Source organism: Lagopus muta, chromosome 12, assembly GCF_023343835.1.
Source record: "Lagopus muta isolate bLagMut1 chromosome 12, bLagMut1 primary, whole genome shotgun sequence".
In the NCBI taxonomy this organism is placed as follows: Eukaryota; Metazoa; Chordata; class Aves; order Galliformes; family Phasianidae; genus Lagopus; species Lagopus muta.
Window position 1 is genome coordinate 9,162,754 of NC_064444.1, and position 16,390 is coordinate 9,179,143.

The 16,390-nt window shown below is 43.0% G+C and overlaps 1 protein-coding gene across 5 annotated transcripts in view; it reads right to left on the reverse strand.

The window, feature by feature from the left end:
• Positions 1 to 16,390, reverse strand: part of KCTD15 (potassium channel tetramerization domain containing 15) — a 198,873-nt gene that overhangs the window by 24,850 nt on the left and 157,633 nt on the right. Inside the window, exons 1-3 of one of the 5 annotated variants that reach the window (XM_048958691.1) lie at positions 16,249 to 16,341; positions 15,314 to 15,398; positions 10,960 to 11,135 (exon numbers count right to left, since the gene is read on the reverse strand). In XM_048958691.1, the coding sequence (XP_048814648.1) occupies positions 10,960 to 11,135; positions 15,314 to 15,325 (188 nt within the window). In that variant the 5' untranslated portion in view covers positions 15,326 to 15,398; positions 16,249 to 16,341. Of the gene's footprint in view, positions 1 to 10,959; positions 11,136 to 12,557; positions 12,591 to 15,313; positions 15,399 to 15,482; positions 15,594 to 16,248; positions 16,342 to 16,390 lie in introns of those variants that run through there. The other 4 variants (XM_048958693.1, XM_048958692.1, XM_048958690.1 and 1 more) reach the window with 4 other exon arrangements.

A 16,390-nucleotide genomic window follows, 5' to 3' on the forward strand; every position in this document is an offset into this window, starting at 1 on the left:
CCCTCATTCCCTCCCAGACAACCCCAACACAAGTGGAGGACCAAGTTTCTTTCTACTGTCATCTACTGATTCCCGTGGAGTTCAACTAGCCAAGTTTGTCCGTGAAATTATATGTAAGTTTTGCAATGGCAGAATTTAGGCAGTGATCTCCCTGAAGGCATACCACGTTCCCCAAATGCCAAATCTGCAGCCTCTGATGTAATCATACCCATACAAGTCATTGGCATAACACCATCAACACAGTATGACACCAATGTTAAAAGAAGAGTCCCTGTTTTTCATTGTCTGCTTTCTCAAGAGAGAGATTTGCTGCTGCAAAAGCTTCTACCAGATCTAAACGGATTACCTGCAGCACTGGTAGCATCTGCTCTCCATTAGGACAGAGGCGTAACGGCAGCCTGCCCTTTGGACTGGGATTCCTTCAGCGTTTCAGCTTTACGGTGAAAATCTCAGTTTCCAGTGCTTGCCAACTGATCCTTTCTGAGTCTGACCAAGAGTAACGTTGCAAGTGCTGCATAATAGCTTCCCAGCATCCACGTGCAGGATTCCTTTCAGGTATTGCTTTTTGTGGTCCTCAGCAGATAAAAAAGCAGGAATTTTAGCCTTTGAACTCATACCATACTACAGTAGAGTGAAATCAATACAGTACATATGAACACTGGAATACCTCTGCTTAGCCTGTTTGTCTGGTGCCCAGCTCTGGCAGGCAGGCAGTCATCACAGGGATTGTATCAATGAGGAATGCAGTAAGTGCACGCATGCTAAGCTAAAAGCCAGCCCTCCTAGCACAGATTCAAGCAAGAGCAAATCAGGTGAAAACATCAACAACAAAAATACCAAAGTACAAAATCTCTTAAAATTTGCCTGCAAATTATTTTTAAGTACTAGAAAATAAAATGCATGCTAATCACAGCAGATGAGTTAGAAGAGTAGGTAACTTGGTGGATAGAGCATGGAGATATGAGTTTATAACTCTGGAGCTTATTTCTAACTCTGCAGCTTCTCCCAGCTGCAAAATCATGTTAGGAGAGCCACCATCCTGGGTAACACTGTATCAATGCAGTTATACCGGGGATGAGAGTGGCAATACTTACCCGTTCTCACTCAGCAGAATATTCATTTGATGTCAGAATAGCACAATGGAGCAAGCTGTTGTGCTGCAAGGACTAAGCATATTAATCTATTTGTTACATTCATGTAACAAAGAAACTTGGCGGAACTGATGTAGCTAACAGCAGTTTAGGGCACAACCTGCGTTAGCTATAGCCTAGCATGGTCCGCATCACCTTGTCACTGTGCTTGAGAGATCTACCCTCCTCTGTGCTTTCAGAATTGAATCCTGTGTTTGCATGCCTACATATTTCTTCTATTTAAATATGCAGTTTGTTCTTAAAGACTTTATTAGCCCATGAATAGATTAATTCTATTTTCAATTTTACGGGTACGAATTTGGAGTATCTCCTTCAAAGCCAATGAAGTCTTCTTTTTTTGAAGGCCACCTGACCAGGAAAGGCACATGCACCTACCTGTAAGGGTAGGACTCTTCTGTGCTCACCTGCCTGTTGATTTTACACCTTCAGATATCTTTGACAAGTTCCTGTCTTCACATCAATATGCTTTCCTGGCATCACTCCACAGCAGTGAACAGTTACACCAGGGATTATTTGGGGCACTTTTCTAAAAGAACAGGACTTATTTTGTTTCCATTTATGCTTACAGTAAAACTCTCATTGTCTTCACTGGAAGACAGATTTGGCCCCGTGTACTAATATCCAAACTACCTCAATTTACTTCAGTGATAGAAGGCAATGAATTAATAAGGCCCAATGTATTTTTAAATCTTAGATTTCATAAATGATCACAAGCATGTAGGTCACAATATGTACACAGAACGACACCTACAACAACCACCAGTGGGATCATTAAAATAATTAAATTAGGCCTAAAGACAAATTCATTTCATAACATGTTCCTTACAAAACAGATACCCCTTGCTTCATAATCTAGGGACTCTTTTTTATAAACTTCCTAAGTAGTTCATGAAATATCCCCCTAAGGAGACCAGGTCTACTTGCCATTGCAGAGTCATTATAAAGCAAAAGTTTATAAATCACAAGACAAACACCAGTGATGTGTACTCAAAGACCAAATATGAAGAGGTAGCATCTCTTTTGCTTTGCTGGTGCAGTGGTTTGCTGTGACCTCAGGACATGATTTCCAACACAAAGTTACCAAACCCACATCTTAACATAAGTCCTCTCCATGTGTTGTGTCTACTGGGTGCACAGCATACAAAAAAAAAAAAAAAAAAAAAAGAAAGAAAGAAAAAGAAAAAAAAAAAGAAAGAAAACCATCAATAGAGGGGATTCCCCTTTGTTTTAAGTGGGAAGTTGCTACAACTATAAAACTGGGCAAAGGTGCAGTACTTTGCACTGTGTTCACCAGCAGAAAAGCAGCCTCCATTAGCAGCACATAAAAGGAGGAGACAGGTTACTTCCATAGCATCTTATGGGAGCTGTTTCTCAAACCATGCTGCTAATGCTGATGCTTTTCATGTTTCATGTTAGTGCCCTGAAAACAACTGCTGAAAAATACTTAAATTGTGCTGCTGGCACTGAAGTACCCTGCCAGGTGAGAGGTGAGTGGTAAGCAAAAGAAGGAATTAGAAAAATGACAAAGGACTTAACCAACTAACCTCAGAAACTGCTATAAATACAGAGCGCTAAAGCAAGAAAATGCTGAACTACTGGTCTCCCTGTCTTCTGGGCTCTATGTGTGAGTTTTAACTGACTGATTTTTAAACAGACTGATTTTTAACCCATTGTAAACAGGAAGGAGGGAAATTCTAATGGGCTAAACTCAGCCCAGTTATTGTTGCAGGAGAACAGAGAAGAGCAGAAAACGAGACATGGTCATCTGAGTTTGCACCGAAGATATTGGAGAGACACAGCCCAGCAGGCCTGAGCTGCTCTCAAAGGCCACAAGTGACATCCCTCTGGCCATAGCCTGGATGGACAGATTGCATAGAGAACACCTCCTCTCTCTTCCCTTTTGACTAGCCAAGCCAAACAAGGTAATATCTAGATCAGGAATGTGGAATTTTCTCAACTTCAGGCCTTTTGAGCAGGCTGTGCTGGGCTTAGCAACACAGCCATATTTTATTTCTGTCAGGTGGATGAGTGTGGTTTGCTATCTTGTCCTCTCCAACAGTAGCACAATCCTCCCCTTTCTACATGCTATAATACCTATTTGTGCCTAGAACTCCACAGCTCAGGCTGTAATATATATACGTATGCAGAGAAATAATAATTTTGGAAAAAGTGTTCATCAGAGACTAGCTGTGTAACATTCTGTCATACATTTCATCAAATATTCCAAGTAAACATACCAATAATTCATTCACTGACAGGTCCCAATCTCTGCACCCAATTACACTAAGATTTGTGTTCCCGAAGGATAAGCTCTGCTTCCCTCTCCAGAGCCTGCAGGCAGTCCCTGGGCAGCAGCTGTGCTGGGCAAGGCAGCATTTATGAAGTCCAGTAAGGAGTAAACACTTTTATCACAGCAGACAGCTCAGCTCTGCTGTGGCTCCCCACATGCCAGTTAGTCAGAGATCCTGGAGAGATGGACACAGACAGGTCTGAAGAATCAGTTTCCATACAAATTCCTTTGCTCCCATCTCTCACAGTCACTGGACTGAACAGTTACGTTAGAGGGCTTGTTCTCCTTTACCACCAAAGCCACCACCACTGCAGAAATGCAGCAGCATCCATAGTTAACACAGGCAGATCTGTTTTTGTGTATTATTTCCATGAGCTCTGCTCAGTTTCTCAAAGCAGACTTTGATTCTAGGATTTTTCCCTCTAATAGAATGTAGAGACAGGGTATCTAAGTCATTATCCCCAGCTGTAATTACTTCCCTGTTGCAGATTTTTATTCCATGGAGGCCACATCCAGTGCACCTCCTTTAGCCAGGCAATGCCCTGCTCCTTTCAGGCCTGGCGCTGTTGAGGCGGCTGCCACATCGGCTCCAACGAGTCCAGCCAGGAGAATGAAGGGTTTTCCACCTCTGCCTGCCATACTCTGACCTCCGTGCTACCCAGGAGTTTTGCTGGCTGGGTCCTGGAAGCAGCTCCCATCCTGCCCCTAACTTCTCACGCTTCCCAGAGAGCTGCATGGACTCAGGTGGCTGCAGCCACACAGCACCTTTACAAAACAGCAATGTTTGCTGTGCAAGCAGGGAATGCCTGGTTCCTTTTCCATTACTTGATTCAGCAATCTAGAAATAAGAGTTCTTTGCTGATTCCAGCTTCCACTCAGGTAAGCACAGCACCCACAGGTTTAGATGCAAGCTGGGGGGGAAAGAAGGGTGGGATACAGAAAGGGTTTTTTGAGGATTTTTTCTTCCCATTAACTGTTCTGCTGGTCAGAATTCCCTTGGAAACCAAAGACCTGCCCAGTCAGCAACCAAATGAGAAAAACTCTCAAGATTTTTCTGTTAATTACAGGTGCATTAAATGTAACAGAAAATGATTTTAATCTCAATGAAAATTCTTATGTTAATTCAGAAAAGGCTTTGTGCATAACCAAAATTTCTGCTTTTCTATTCCTTTCCTTGCTGTATTCTGCAGCAGAGCTGGAGGGCCCCTGGCAAGCTCAGCACTCCAGTGGCAGTGCACCACAACCACCATGCTGGTGCCATACCTCGGCTCTGCAGCTCTGAGCATCAGTAGCACAGGAAAACAATCCTACCTCTTCAAGTGTTTTCCTTTAAAGCCCATGTATGCTTCAAGTTCACAATATCCATTAAAATTAATGAGCTTTGTGCTGCAACTCATATGCAGGTGCGTTTTGTAGAGCTTTGCCCGAATGTGGGCTGTAGGCACCAATTCAGAAACTTTGCCTTTTGGGTAATAGACTGTGCCTTTTAGCCTGGTTATGCCTGAGCCTCGTGCCACCCCACAGACGACTTCACTGGGAAGAGCAGTACCTTACTGCTCGTATAATGTGCCACGGCAGGCACACGTTGTGCTAAAAGAGCATCACTAAGCAGGTCTGCAGAGATACTGAAGAGGGACAACATGCCATACACACACACTGCATGAGTGAGCTGTGGTCAGCGTGGTATGGAATTGGAATTGAGAGGTTTTGGAAACCCCTAGGTTAGTATTGATGCTAACAATTATACAGGATCAAAAGAGAGCGAGTGGACCCAGGAGAGCTGGCAGTTTTCTGCTCCAAATTGCAACCCTGACCACAAATGCACTGTGTTTTAGAGGCCACAATCAGCCTCTGGTTATGAACAAATTTGGTCTTAACTTCCTGGCCAAAGCGGAGGATTTGTTTAAGAACTGATTTACACCCTTCTGCCAGTATGTGGTGAATGACAGGATCTGATAATTGGCATTGTTTTCTTGTAATAACATCAGGACTCCACAGATCTGATGAGGAGTTAACAAGTCAATGGTGGTAACACTGGACTGATCCTACGTGCTCTTACGTGTGCTAAATCTGGAGAATTATACACACTGAATACATCCGAATTAATTTCCTTGCTCTCTCCCAAGAAGAACAGGAAGTTTTTAGTTGTAAAGGGTGAAGTGGAAAATCTGTTTTGACAATCTCAGTATTGGATGTGTTTGAGTTAATCTGTATCTGGCTATACGGTGTCAGCAGTCATGGTCTGGCAGCTACAACAGGTGAGTCTTGAAACTTGGAGAAGAATGTTGGCCTGGAATTCAGTCCAGCCTGGTGTGACTGCAGAGAGGTGGGGAGAAGAAAAGATCTTCGGTGTTGCTGCTGAGTTCCAGCAACAGGGGAATCTAGATGACTTACTGTGCAGCTGGGCTCAGAAGAACATGCTTGCTAGGAGAGCTTGTCCAAATGTGGCTTTATAAAAGAATAGAGTTTGCTTTGACAAGAAAAAGTCCGAAACTTTAGGCGGCTCTTTTGTAAATTCCCTCCAAAAGATCGTGTGTTCAGAGGAAAATAAGGCAGAGAAAACAGGAAAATTATACCATGCCTCTTAAAACCTACAGTCATATCACTGCTTTCTGAAACTGTTAAGAAAAGCCTGTGCTGGTTTTCTCTGGAGGGCAGAGCCTCCAGATGGGTGGACGCCATCTCCAGAAGCCAAGGTGCCTCAAGGTCAGGGCATGCACTGTTAGCACCAGCACTGCCTTGGGCCACAGAGCCAACAAGTTTTGCTTTCCTAAAGAGGTAAGAAAACTTTAAAAAAGGTGGGTGTTCTCAGTTAACCAGACAGAGTAAAGGCTGAAGGCAGGCAGGTCCAGTCCGGCAGGTCCCAGCCACCTTGTTCTGCCAAGCGGTGTTGGGGAAGCTCCTCTGGGTCTGTGTGACCACACTGCTCCGACCAGGGAACCTCTGCCTCAATTACAAGGATGTCTGCTCACTTCTCACACATGAGCAACGCTCCTGGAAGTGAGACCTCTTATAACCTTGCTTCACAAAATAACATATTTATCTTTAACAGAGGGTTAGACAACAAATACTAATTAACCAAGAATGTAAAGTAAATATATTTACCCTTTATAGCTGAACAATTCACAGGGAGCTCACAGCAATTCTCTGAGATAAATGTTAAACAGGGCTGTAAAAAGAACAGGCCTGTTTTTCATTTTTTCTAATGAAAAAAATGTCATTCTGCTTTCTAACAACTTAAAAATCATATCAAAATTTTCAGTGAAATGGCAAAGTGTGTGCTTGCTGTGGTATAAGGGGATTTAGAACTTTTAGTTCTTTTCCACTTAAAGTCGATGAGATATCTGTCACTGAACTCAGTGAAGACTGGATGATTTGGCAGCATCTTTGGGTATTCGACTTTGCACATTAAAAGCTTGGATTTCTGGTTGTTTTTTATTTTTGTTTTTTAAGAGCTACCACATTCCCTTGAATAAATACAATTTGCAGCTCACTTTATAGATGTGCTAAAGTCTTTACAGACTTCCCTTATAATCTGTCATATAAATCCATATTCAAGTGTCAATGTGTGAAGGGGTTGCTTTTAGAGGTCCTGTGGGTGAAAACATCAATGGAATTTCTAGAGGAAATGCTCTCAAAGTTGAATAATTGGTCTGTTCAGCTGGTTACTTTAGAAATAAGATATTGACAGTAAGAGTATTCAACATATTTTTTTTCTTTGCTTTACACACCTGTAGCTCACAACTATCAGAGTTGGCAGTTTTGGTGAGAAAACTTACTAAAACTAAGCTAGAGAAAGTGAGCCTTAGATGCAGTAAGTCAGTGCCAGTCTCCATGAATCCCCCAAAACTTGTTAACTTGAATGGCAATTTCAGGTATACAAGAATAGCAGCTTCAACTAGTTATAAGCAGAGGGATTAATACTACTACTTCTGAGATCCTCTCTGTGACTATTATGCTGTGTTTACGTTGTTTCTGCTCACAGTATCTTTTGCTTGTTTCTTTTTTCCCTTGCCTTTCACCCTTTGAAAATCCAGTTTACTTATTTATAAGGTGTTTCATTTAAAAAGCCAACTGGGAAAACTTGTAAGAGTAAAGACTAAGGTGAGCATGTCTAGTTTAGAAACTGTCCTTGGCAGTGGCTGTTTAACCCTTCCCTTTTGCCACAACAGTTGTGTGCTGCTCCAGTGTTCTCTTCTTTGGAGAAGTTATGTAGCCCATAAAAATTCACTGGAAAGAGGGCATCTGCCACATTTAATGCCTAATCTGGCTCCCTTTGCTTATGCAAATCTAATCAATGGACAAATTCTCTTCTCCCAGCAGCTGCACTGTAGTATGAACACCATCAAAGACTTCATCAAAGTTTCTCCAAAACAACTCTGGGATCACTGAAATGCAAAATTAGTTCTCCAACTTTACATTGCCAGCTATTTCCCTCACGTGAGTAAGACTCCCAGAATCAGGTCCTTTGTTTCCATGAATTAGGGCTAACCACATAACTTGGGATCAGACAAGTAAAGCAAGCGAGTGGGCTGAGCACAGTCAATCCTAACAAATTACAATAAGAAATGTATCACGCTGCCTGCTGTCAGGTGTAATTTATGTCATACCAGAGGGGTGACTGGAGAGCAGGTATAGGCAGGAACTGGTCATACCTATACTTGCTCCTGCTGGGCCTGATCTGGCAAGCTGCTGAGAGCTCTTCCCTCCCGCTGAAGTCAACACAAACTGAGTTCATTTAGGACCTAACAGGATTGGGCCTCCTTCAAATACTATTGAAAGATAAACATGATTCAGTGATTGTTTTCCGTTTCCCATTAGCAAGTGATGTCTCTGTGTACGATCATGTTTATACACATGTCCTTAAATGTGCATGTGCTGTATAAATTACAAGCTAAAAGTCTATTTGGGATTTTGGAACACAGAAAAAGAGATAGAGGTTGTAACATGAACAGGAAGGTTATTCCCACAGCTTTCACTTTTAGTGAGTGCAAATTGTATTTTATGTGACACAAGCTAAGATTTAACAATGCATTTCAGCATATGCTTACATCTTTCCCTGAAACAGAAGCTAGAAATTTGTTTAATTTCTTGGATTTGAAGCTTATAAATTCATGCTCAAACCAAGAGTTTAATATGCTGTCCAAAATAATCCAGGAAACTCTGCATGTGGATGAGTATGGCTATGCCTCTATATGTGGCCATGCACATCATCATGTGAGCATAATTTAATAGTGCTCTGGCATTCTTTCCAGATGTCTCACCCAGAAAAGCTATCTCCTTCTTCTTGCATCTGCAAGAGATGCCTCTCTCATCCAGAGCACTGCAATGGAAATCTGTGCCTTGTGGAAGAATCACACACAGGCAGTGAAGCACCATCAGGAGCTCCCATCATCCCCACTGAAATAACTGCAAGTTTTATTTTGATTTAAGTGGGAATGAGAGGACAGGCTCAATGGGGCAGCCAACCAAGTCTACAGTGCACTGCTGCAAAAAGCCAAGTTATGAAGAAGAAAAGAAAAAAAAACCCACAACAACTAAGATTTGATTTGAAACTTAAAGTGAACCCGCCATCCATAACACATGTAGCAATGCAATCTACATAGGTGGTGGTAAGGGGTTATGTTTTGCTGTAAAAATATACAAGGCTGCTATGCAATCCTTCTGATTTTCAGATCTAGCTCTTCAAGCTCTTACTCCTGTAAGAACTGAAGTCTGAGCAGCTGAAAAAGCATTCAAGCCTTATGAGATAATACTGCAATGCAAACAACATACAGTACACAGCAAAACATCTGGCAGCACAAGAGCTCTGGTCAGTCACAGTTTTGTATTTTTAACTTAATAGAACTACAGAACCTTATGGAATATGCTTCTGGTATCTTCGCAAACAGGAAAAAGATTTTAAATCACGACTCTGTTCTCTTTATATAAAATATGTGAATTTATGTACATTTTTTTATTAAGCAAGTCTGATATGAGGCACATTTTAAAAATAGTGTCAGCAGTGATATTTTAAAACGCAGAAACAGATGTGCTGTTCCATCACAACTACTGAATCTTCTCTGTATTTTTCTACTATGAAGCAATTGTCTGCTCCTCTGTTATAAATCTCTCCCCACCAAACAGACTTCTCTATGATTAAAGTACCACACAAACATTAAACAGCAACTGTTCTGAAAAAAAAACCATATATATATATATATATATATATATGGTTTCAGCCTAACCATAGGATACAGGTATTTTAATAATTGTTTCTTTCCCATAGACAATGTAGCAAGCATCTCTCCTTGGCATGAGAATGCAAGTCCAGCTTTATGACATCAGAAGCATATCAAGGTATCTCCATAAATGACATTTATTGCTTGAGAACCTGCCAATTCTGTGCCAAAAAGCTAGTCCTTTAAAAGGAAAAATCCCCAAATAAATCTAGAGCTTTACAGTGGTTGTCAATAAAGAAAAAAAAAGTCCTTCTCTTTACAGAAATACTGGCCATGTGGGTAGCAAAATCTCTGATAACTCGCTGGCCTGAGCTCTGGATTACTTTTGAGTCCATAGTCTCCTTTAAGCAGTCTGACAGGCACCTCGATGCTACACATCTACACCTTCTGGTGGTTACACACGAGGCATTTATCCTTCTGAAGCATAACAGTCAGAATGACAAAAGGATGAATCATTTTAGTGATCAATAACTGTAAATCAAAATCAGGTACTACTAAAATGAAAATATTTTAACCCTGAAAACAGCGATCTCTTTCACAGTACCATTACAGGTCTGATGCTACCCAGGCTGACCCATACATCGTGGTGCCCAGTACCCCAGAGGACTGGGACCTGGGCGAGTAACAAAGAGACAGTGTTACACGTACAATATTTTCATGCCACCTCAGTTCATAGTTTGATGTATCTGGAGTTCCCTCTGCGATAATACGGCCAGAACTAAATTCTTTTTGCCAGGCTTGTCATCAACATCTTCAGTGCTGATCAGCTACCCTAAAGTATAAAAACTGGATCCAAAGTGTGGCTGCAAGTGCACCGAGCTGCTATACTGGCCACTGCCCACAGGACATAGCTGCTGCCACAGAGGCACTGAGCTATGCCTGACTTTAGGATTTCTGCTGGCCAACAAAAGCATCTGTCTGTCCTAGTATAACTGAACTGTTTTGTTCTCTCAAAAGGGGAAAAAAGAAGTATTTTTTCCCCCTAAATCTGAAAGGAATAGGTTGCTAGGTACAGTTGGAAATAATCCAGGACACCAACAGGTGCTTCACACGCAGCAGTACAGTGCTGAAGACACTGAGAAGAAAAATGAATAGGCTCTCTAAATAATACATAAATTGTACAGGCATTTTTTCTATACAACACTAGTGAAGTTAACGTATAAATTGGAAACTGAATTATTCATAAGTGAATATATAATAAATGGTATTTCACACCAAAATGTGCCACACAGGTGCACGAGTATTTCCATGCAATGAACGGAATGAGGCAGAGAGACTGAAAATACAGAAGTCTTACCTGGAGTCTGGGTACTTGGTCAGGGTAGCCAGGCTGCTGGTGTACATGTGTCCTCCTACATCGATGTGCACAGGAGCGTTCGACTTGGTGAGCTGAGCTGGGAGAGGAATTCCTTGAGCAGCCAGAGGAGAAACTGGGGACCGTGTTAGAGACAGACGGGACATGCTTCTTCCCTCCTGGAAACAGAGGACAAAAAGAACAGTTTCTCTTAAATGTAGCAGTATGTTACCTTTATTTTCAGTGTGATCACAGATCTAATCAGATCATTTTTGCATCTGCCTGATCACATATTCAGCTAACAAATTATTGCCACCACTGTAATTAAGTGTATTTGCATCATTTTCTTTAAAGTACCAGAGGGGAAGGGAAAGATGCTTATTAGCCATAAGAAATCAAGAAAAAAAAATTTCAAGGTGTCAGCCTCAAGGGGCATAAAACAAACTGCAAAATTCTAATTAAAGGTCGCGGGCTTATGTGTTAGATGTGAAATATCCCCTGACAAACGAATAACCAATTTGTGAATTGGGATTCAGGGGGTTTTGCAAGTTTGTCTCAGTAACAAGACACCTCTAAATTAGTGACTTCCTCAATACTTAAGGCATTTAGTTCATACATGTAGTAAATTTCATATCAAACTAAGATCAATTTTGTGTCTTATTTTCAATAATTGCAAAATGAATGGATACTTTTTAGTTAAGCCTTAATATTAGATACAAAGAACTAATAAGCTTTCAAACTGAATGCAATGCCTGGAAGCAGTGAAAACAGAAAGATATATATATATATAAATTGACCTGTGTTTTCATGACAAGAAGCGTTAGAAACCACTACGCAATCTGGCAAGTGAAATTACAAATTCAACATCCACCTAATGGCTACTGCACTAAAAACGTTTGAAAATTAGCAGAATTACTGAATTGGGTCAAGAATCTTCAGCTGATAGACAAAGCAAAAAACACTTAAATGTCTTAAAAATGGAAAGAATTAGCAAAGCAGGAGAAAATTCCTCGGTTCTCTTCAGTACGAAAAGCACGGCTTATTCTGCATGAAACGTGTGTCTCAGAGCTAATTTTCCTTAAATCAGTACAGATAGCATACAAGGCAAACAAAAAAAATCTGCTGTAAGTTTTAGAAAATGTCCATTCATTCTCCCCCTTATGGGTAAAACAACATATGCAAAACATTATAACTGAAGATATTTCTGAATATAATCTAATTTTCTTGGTATTTTGTTTTGCAAGCATGCTACCAAACACCCAGACTCTCCCTTCCATCTAAGAAGCACTGTAATACAGCATTACAAAGTGAATTCCCATTTCTCCCACGTTACTTTGATAATGTTTCCTAGAAATCTAAAGCTGGTCTCGTCTTTCTCTTAGCAGCAAATATTTTGCACGAGAAGCCTGGCTGTGACACTCAATGAACATGCAGTTAGAAATATTCTCTGTAAAAATCAAAATCTAAGCTATTAGAAAGGAGCTGAAAAATCTTAATACATCCAGACAGCTTCATAAAGTCATCATAACGTCTCCACTAACTGCATTTATCAGGTTTAGCTCCAAAGGATTTCCTGCATCTAAAGCACAGCAATACATCACCCCATTGTGAATCCACATCCTTTCCTCTTCGGAGGCAGAAGGGACCTCTGCACTGAGCACGAAGCAAATGCCAGCTCTGTCCTAGGACTTCTGTGTCAGTCGATGTGAAATTGGGCATTAACATTTTTACTACAGCACCACCTTCAAGGAAAGTGATTGAATCCTTTCATGACTCAAGATGCTGCTTTCTTGTTTCCCACAAGAGCTTGTTGTGGGCAAGCTTTAGTAAATAGGTCGTATAGCATAAATAAAAGAACTAACTTTCAAAAGCAACTTAGTATGTAAGTACCTGCAGGATTTTGGCGCTCTGTTTACCAGTCTGTGGGTGCCTCATCTGTCTGCCAACACAGAGATTTTTCTTTCTTACCAAAGAGCACTGCAAACTCATGTTCAGTCTGTGCTCCCTCACTTAAATGAAAGGGTCAGGAGACACAGGCTGAATGTCAACCCTGTCTTTGTTCAGACCCTAACTATTATCACTAATGATAAAGGTACAGACCTCGTGCAGCCTTAGAAACACATCTCATGCAGTTTCACAAAACAAGCGCCTAATTAGGGCTCATCTGCACCCCTTGTTACAATTTCCAAATGAAATCAAAGGGCTTCTGTAAACGAGTCTTGCATTTAACCATTTGTCTTGAAACACAGACTTCAATTTTAAAATATGCACAGATAGCTAAAGATCAAGTGATCCGAATCTATTTGTGCATATTTAAGCACGGCTGCTATCTTAGGATTTTGTTTAATGTTAGTATACCAGTAAATTCCTTGATCTGTAAAAAGCCTGAGATTCTCAGTGAGGCCATCCATACTCACACAGTAGATATTTAATTTATACTATTCACTGGAGGGACCTTTTGAACAATCCTCTGCTTTTGGCATCTCTCAGCTAGAGCATGTGTTGAAAAAACACTTAATTATAGAAAATCACTGGAAAGCTAAAATAGTTCTCAAAGTTTTATGGCTTCTCATACTTACTGAGGATGCTACCGGCTTTTTGGGGGAGGAGGGAGAATTAGAACACAGGCTTTTCCCTTGCTTGGAGAGGATTCGTATTAAAAATGAACCCAACGTGTTTATGAGAGCTGTGGACTTCAGTCATTTCCTATGTGCAGATTATCAGGGGGCGTAATTGTTGAGCGTAAGGACACTGAAAGCACTTCTAGTGCTCCAAGAAATAAGCACTCTCATTTCTTAAGGTACTGTAACACTATTTCTAATGACTCCTTCCTCTCCTTAATGTAAGACCCAGATAAAATTCATCACACTGAATAATGCACTTATTTTATGCACAAAGCAAAATCCTAAATGTATTTATCCAGTGAGTCTTTATGCACGTATTTTCTAATACTGATGTGAAAATTAAAACCTTAAGGGTGAATATTGCAGGAACACTAACTAAATTCATTTATTAAACCATGTAAAATAATCCTTGCTCTTTAGTTGCCTGCAACAGGATACAGCATCCCAACTAGTGGCACAGGCAATAACCCTGCTCTAATAAGTAACACGGGAACCTGCTGAAGGCAAAATCAATAGAGCCCGATTCCCAAATTATCTGAATATTTAGTTTTTCAAACATTGCACACCAAGATCTTTCAGAGCCAGCTTATCTTTTTCTGCCTTTCTAAGCTAACTGCATAAGTACTGCTTGTAAAAACTATTTGCCCATGCAAAGTGAAATAATCACAATGCCATGCTCATTTACACACAAAATGATTTTGTGTCCCATTGTGCTCACAGTTGTTCAGCTCTCTAGGGGTGATTAAACTAGCTATGCTGCTACAGCTTGAGATGATTTCACTGAATCGTTTCTCCATGAAGTTGCTTCTTTGCTAAGCTGTTATTTTAACCATAAAAGGTAAACAGAAGGCAGTTGTAAGAGCTCCATTCAGCTCCGTGCCCAGGGCTATAACCCTAGGGCAGAGAATGCTGAAAGACTGCAGAATTTTCCAGGGTGTTGCCTTTCTTGCTCTAAAGCCTTCAGGAATACTGTTCATTTAATACACACTCTAGATGATACATTTCAGATCCTACTAAAAGAAAGACTTCAAAAGTCTAAGAACTTTTGGGCGGATGAAGCTTTCCCACCTCTGCACATAGCCCGGGGCCATGGTAACCAATACTGCTGCTGATGTTGGGAAAATACAGTAGAAATAAACTGCAGAGAGCAGAGCAGACAGATAGGGACAGGGAAGGTGAAAGGTTGCAAGAGAAGCAAACGGCAGCCTGGAAGGGATAACGAGCAAAAAGGGGGGAGAGCGGAAAAGGAGGCAGCTCTGAAGGAGGGACAAAGTTAAATCGAGGAGCAGGCACTTAAAAAGACTACAGATGGGAAGCAAGACTAATTGCGGATGTAAAAGCGCTTTGTTTCTAAAGTTTATTGTTGCCAGGATAAAAATTAATTGAAACTAATGCTGTTATTCACTCGTGCAGTTTAATTCCTTCATGCACATTCGAGACGTGAAATGAGCACCGCAGGTTCCAGGAGCCGCCAGTCCCCACTCGCTCCGCCCGGGCGCCTGCGGGGCCCCGCGGGTCGCGCCCCGCGCCCCGCCCGCAGCAGGACCGACGCCCGCCGACGGGCGCTGCGGCCGCTCCGCTCCGCCCGGCTCTGGGGAGGCCGGCGCCCGCCCGCGGCCCGGCCCCACCGCCGGAGCGGCCCCGCCGCAGCGCTCCGGGCCGAGCAGCTGCGGGAGCGGCCCCAGCCCCGCGGCCCCGCGGAGCCGGGGGCAGAGCCCCGGGCCGGGCATTACCTTTGTCTCCATAAACACGCACGGCGACCGCTCGGGTCTGCCTCCAGAGCCACTCGGAGACAATTGGTTACGCTGAGAAGCGAGCCTAGAGACAAAGAAGGGATGGGGTTACTCGAAACCTCGCACTGGATGGCTCCAAAATTTAAAGTCCGTCAACATTTGCACACACCTCCGCGCTGCCTCACGCACCGCTGTCCCGAGTGACAGAGTGGATCGTGCCCAAAACTTTTGCAGGGGGAGTGGGGGCTCCCTGCGGAGCTCTCCTCACACACACAAAAAAAGAAAAAAGAAAAAAAAGAAAAAAAAAAAAAAAAAAAAAAAAAAAAAGCAGAGGCTTTCTCCCTCCCTCCCCACCCCCGCCCGCTGTGGCAGCCGCCGCTCTATCAGTGCGGCTTCACGTCACCCCACGCCTCTCCCCGCTGCTGGTCAGGGGAACCACCGCGGAGCGCCGCAGCCGCCCTCCCAACTTCTGCCTTTTGCTCTGAAACGCGCGGCGTGCCCAAAGGTAACGATCAGCCAAAAAAAAAAAAAGCACAACATGGCGTCCTTTACTTATTCCCTCATAACAAGAAAGGAGATGTCTTAGATGAACGCGAGGGCAAAAGAACCCCGTAACCCCGATCGCATCCAATTTCGGTGCAGCCAATGGAGGTGAGCGTTAGCCAGGCTAATGTATGAATTTTGCAGAAGTGTGCCACATCGCATGCAGGAGCAGAAATGCAAACTATAGCCTAGAGTGGTTTGAAGTCTGCCCCAGCCCGAGCCTTCCACTCTCACTGGCGCCAGAGTTTCATTCACGGCCCGCCCGTGCTTTCCATACGCGGCGCTCCCATTGTCGCCCGCCTTCCCTTTGTGCCGAGCCGCCCCGCCGCCACCCCCGCGCCCCGGCCGCGCACCCCGCGCCGCCCGCCCGACCCCCGCGGCTCCGCGTGTACCCTGCGAGAGCGCGGAGCGGGCTGCGCTGCCTCCGCCGCGCCGGGGCCGGGGCCGGGGCCGGGCCGTCTTCAGAGCCGGGGCCGGGGCGGCAGCGCGGGCGCCCCGGGCCGCGGGGCTCCGCCGGCGCTGCCCATGCTGGAG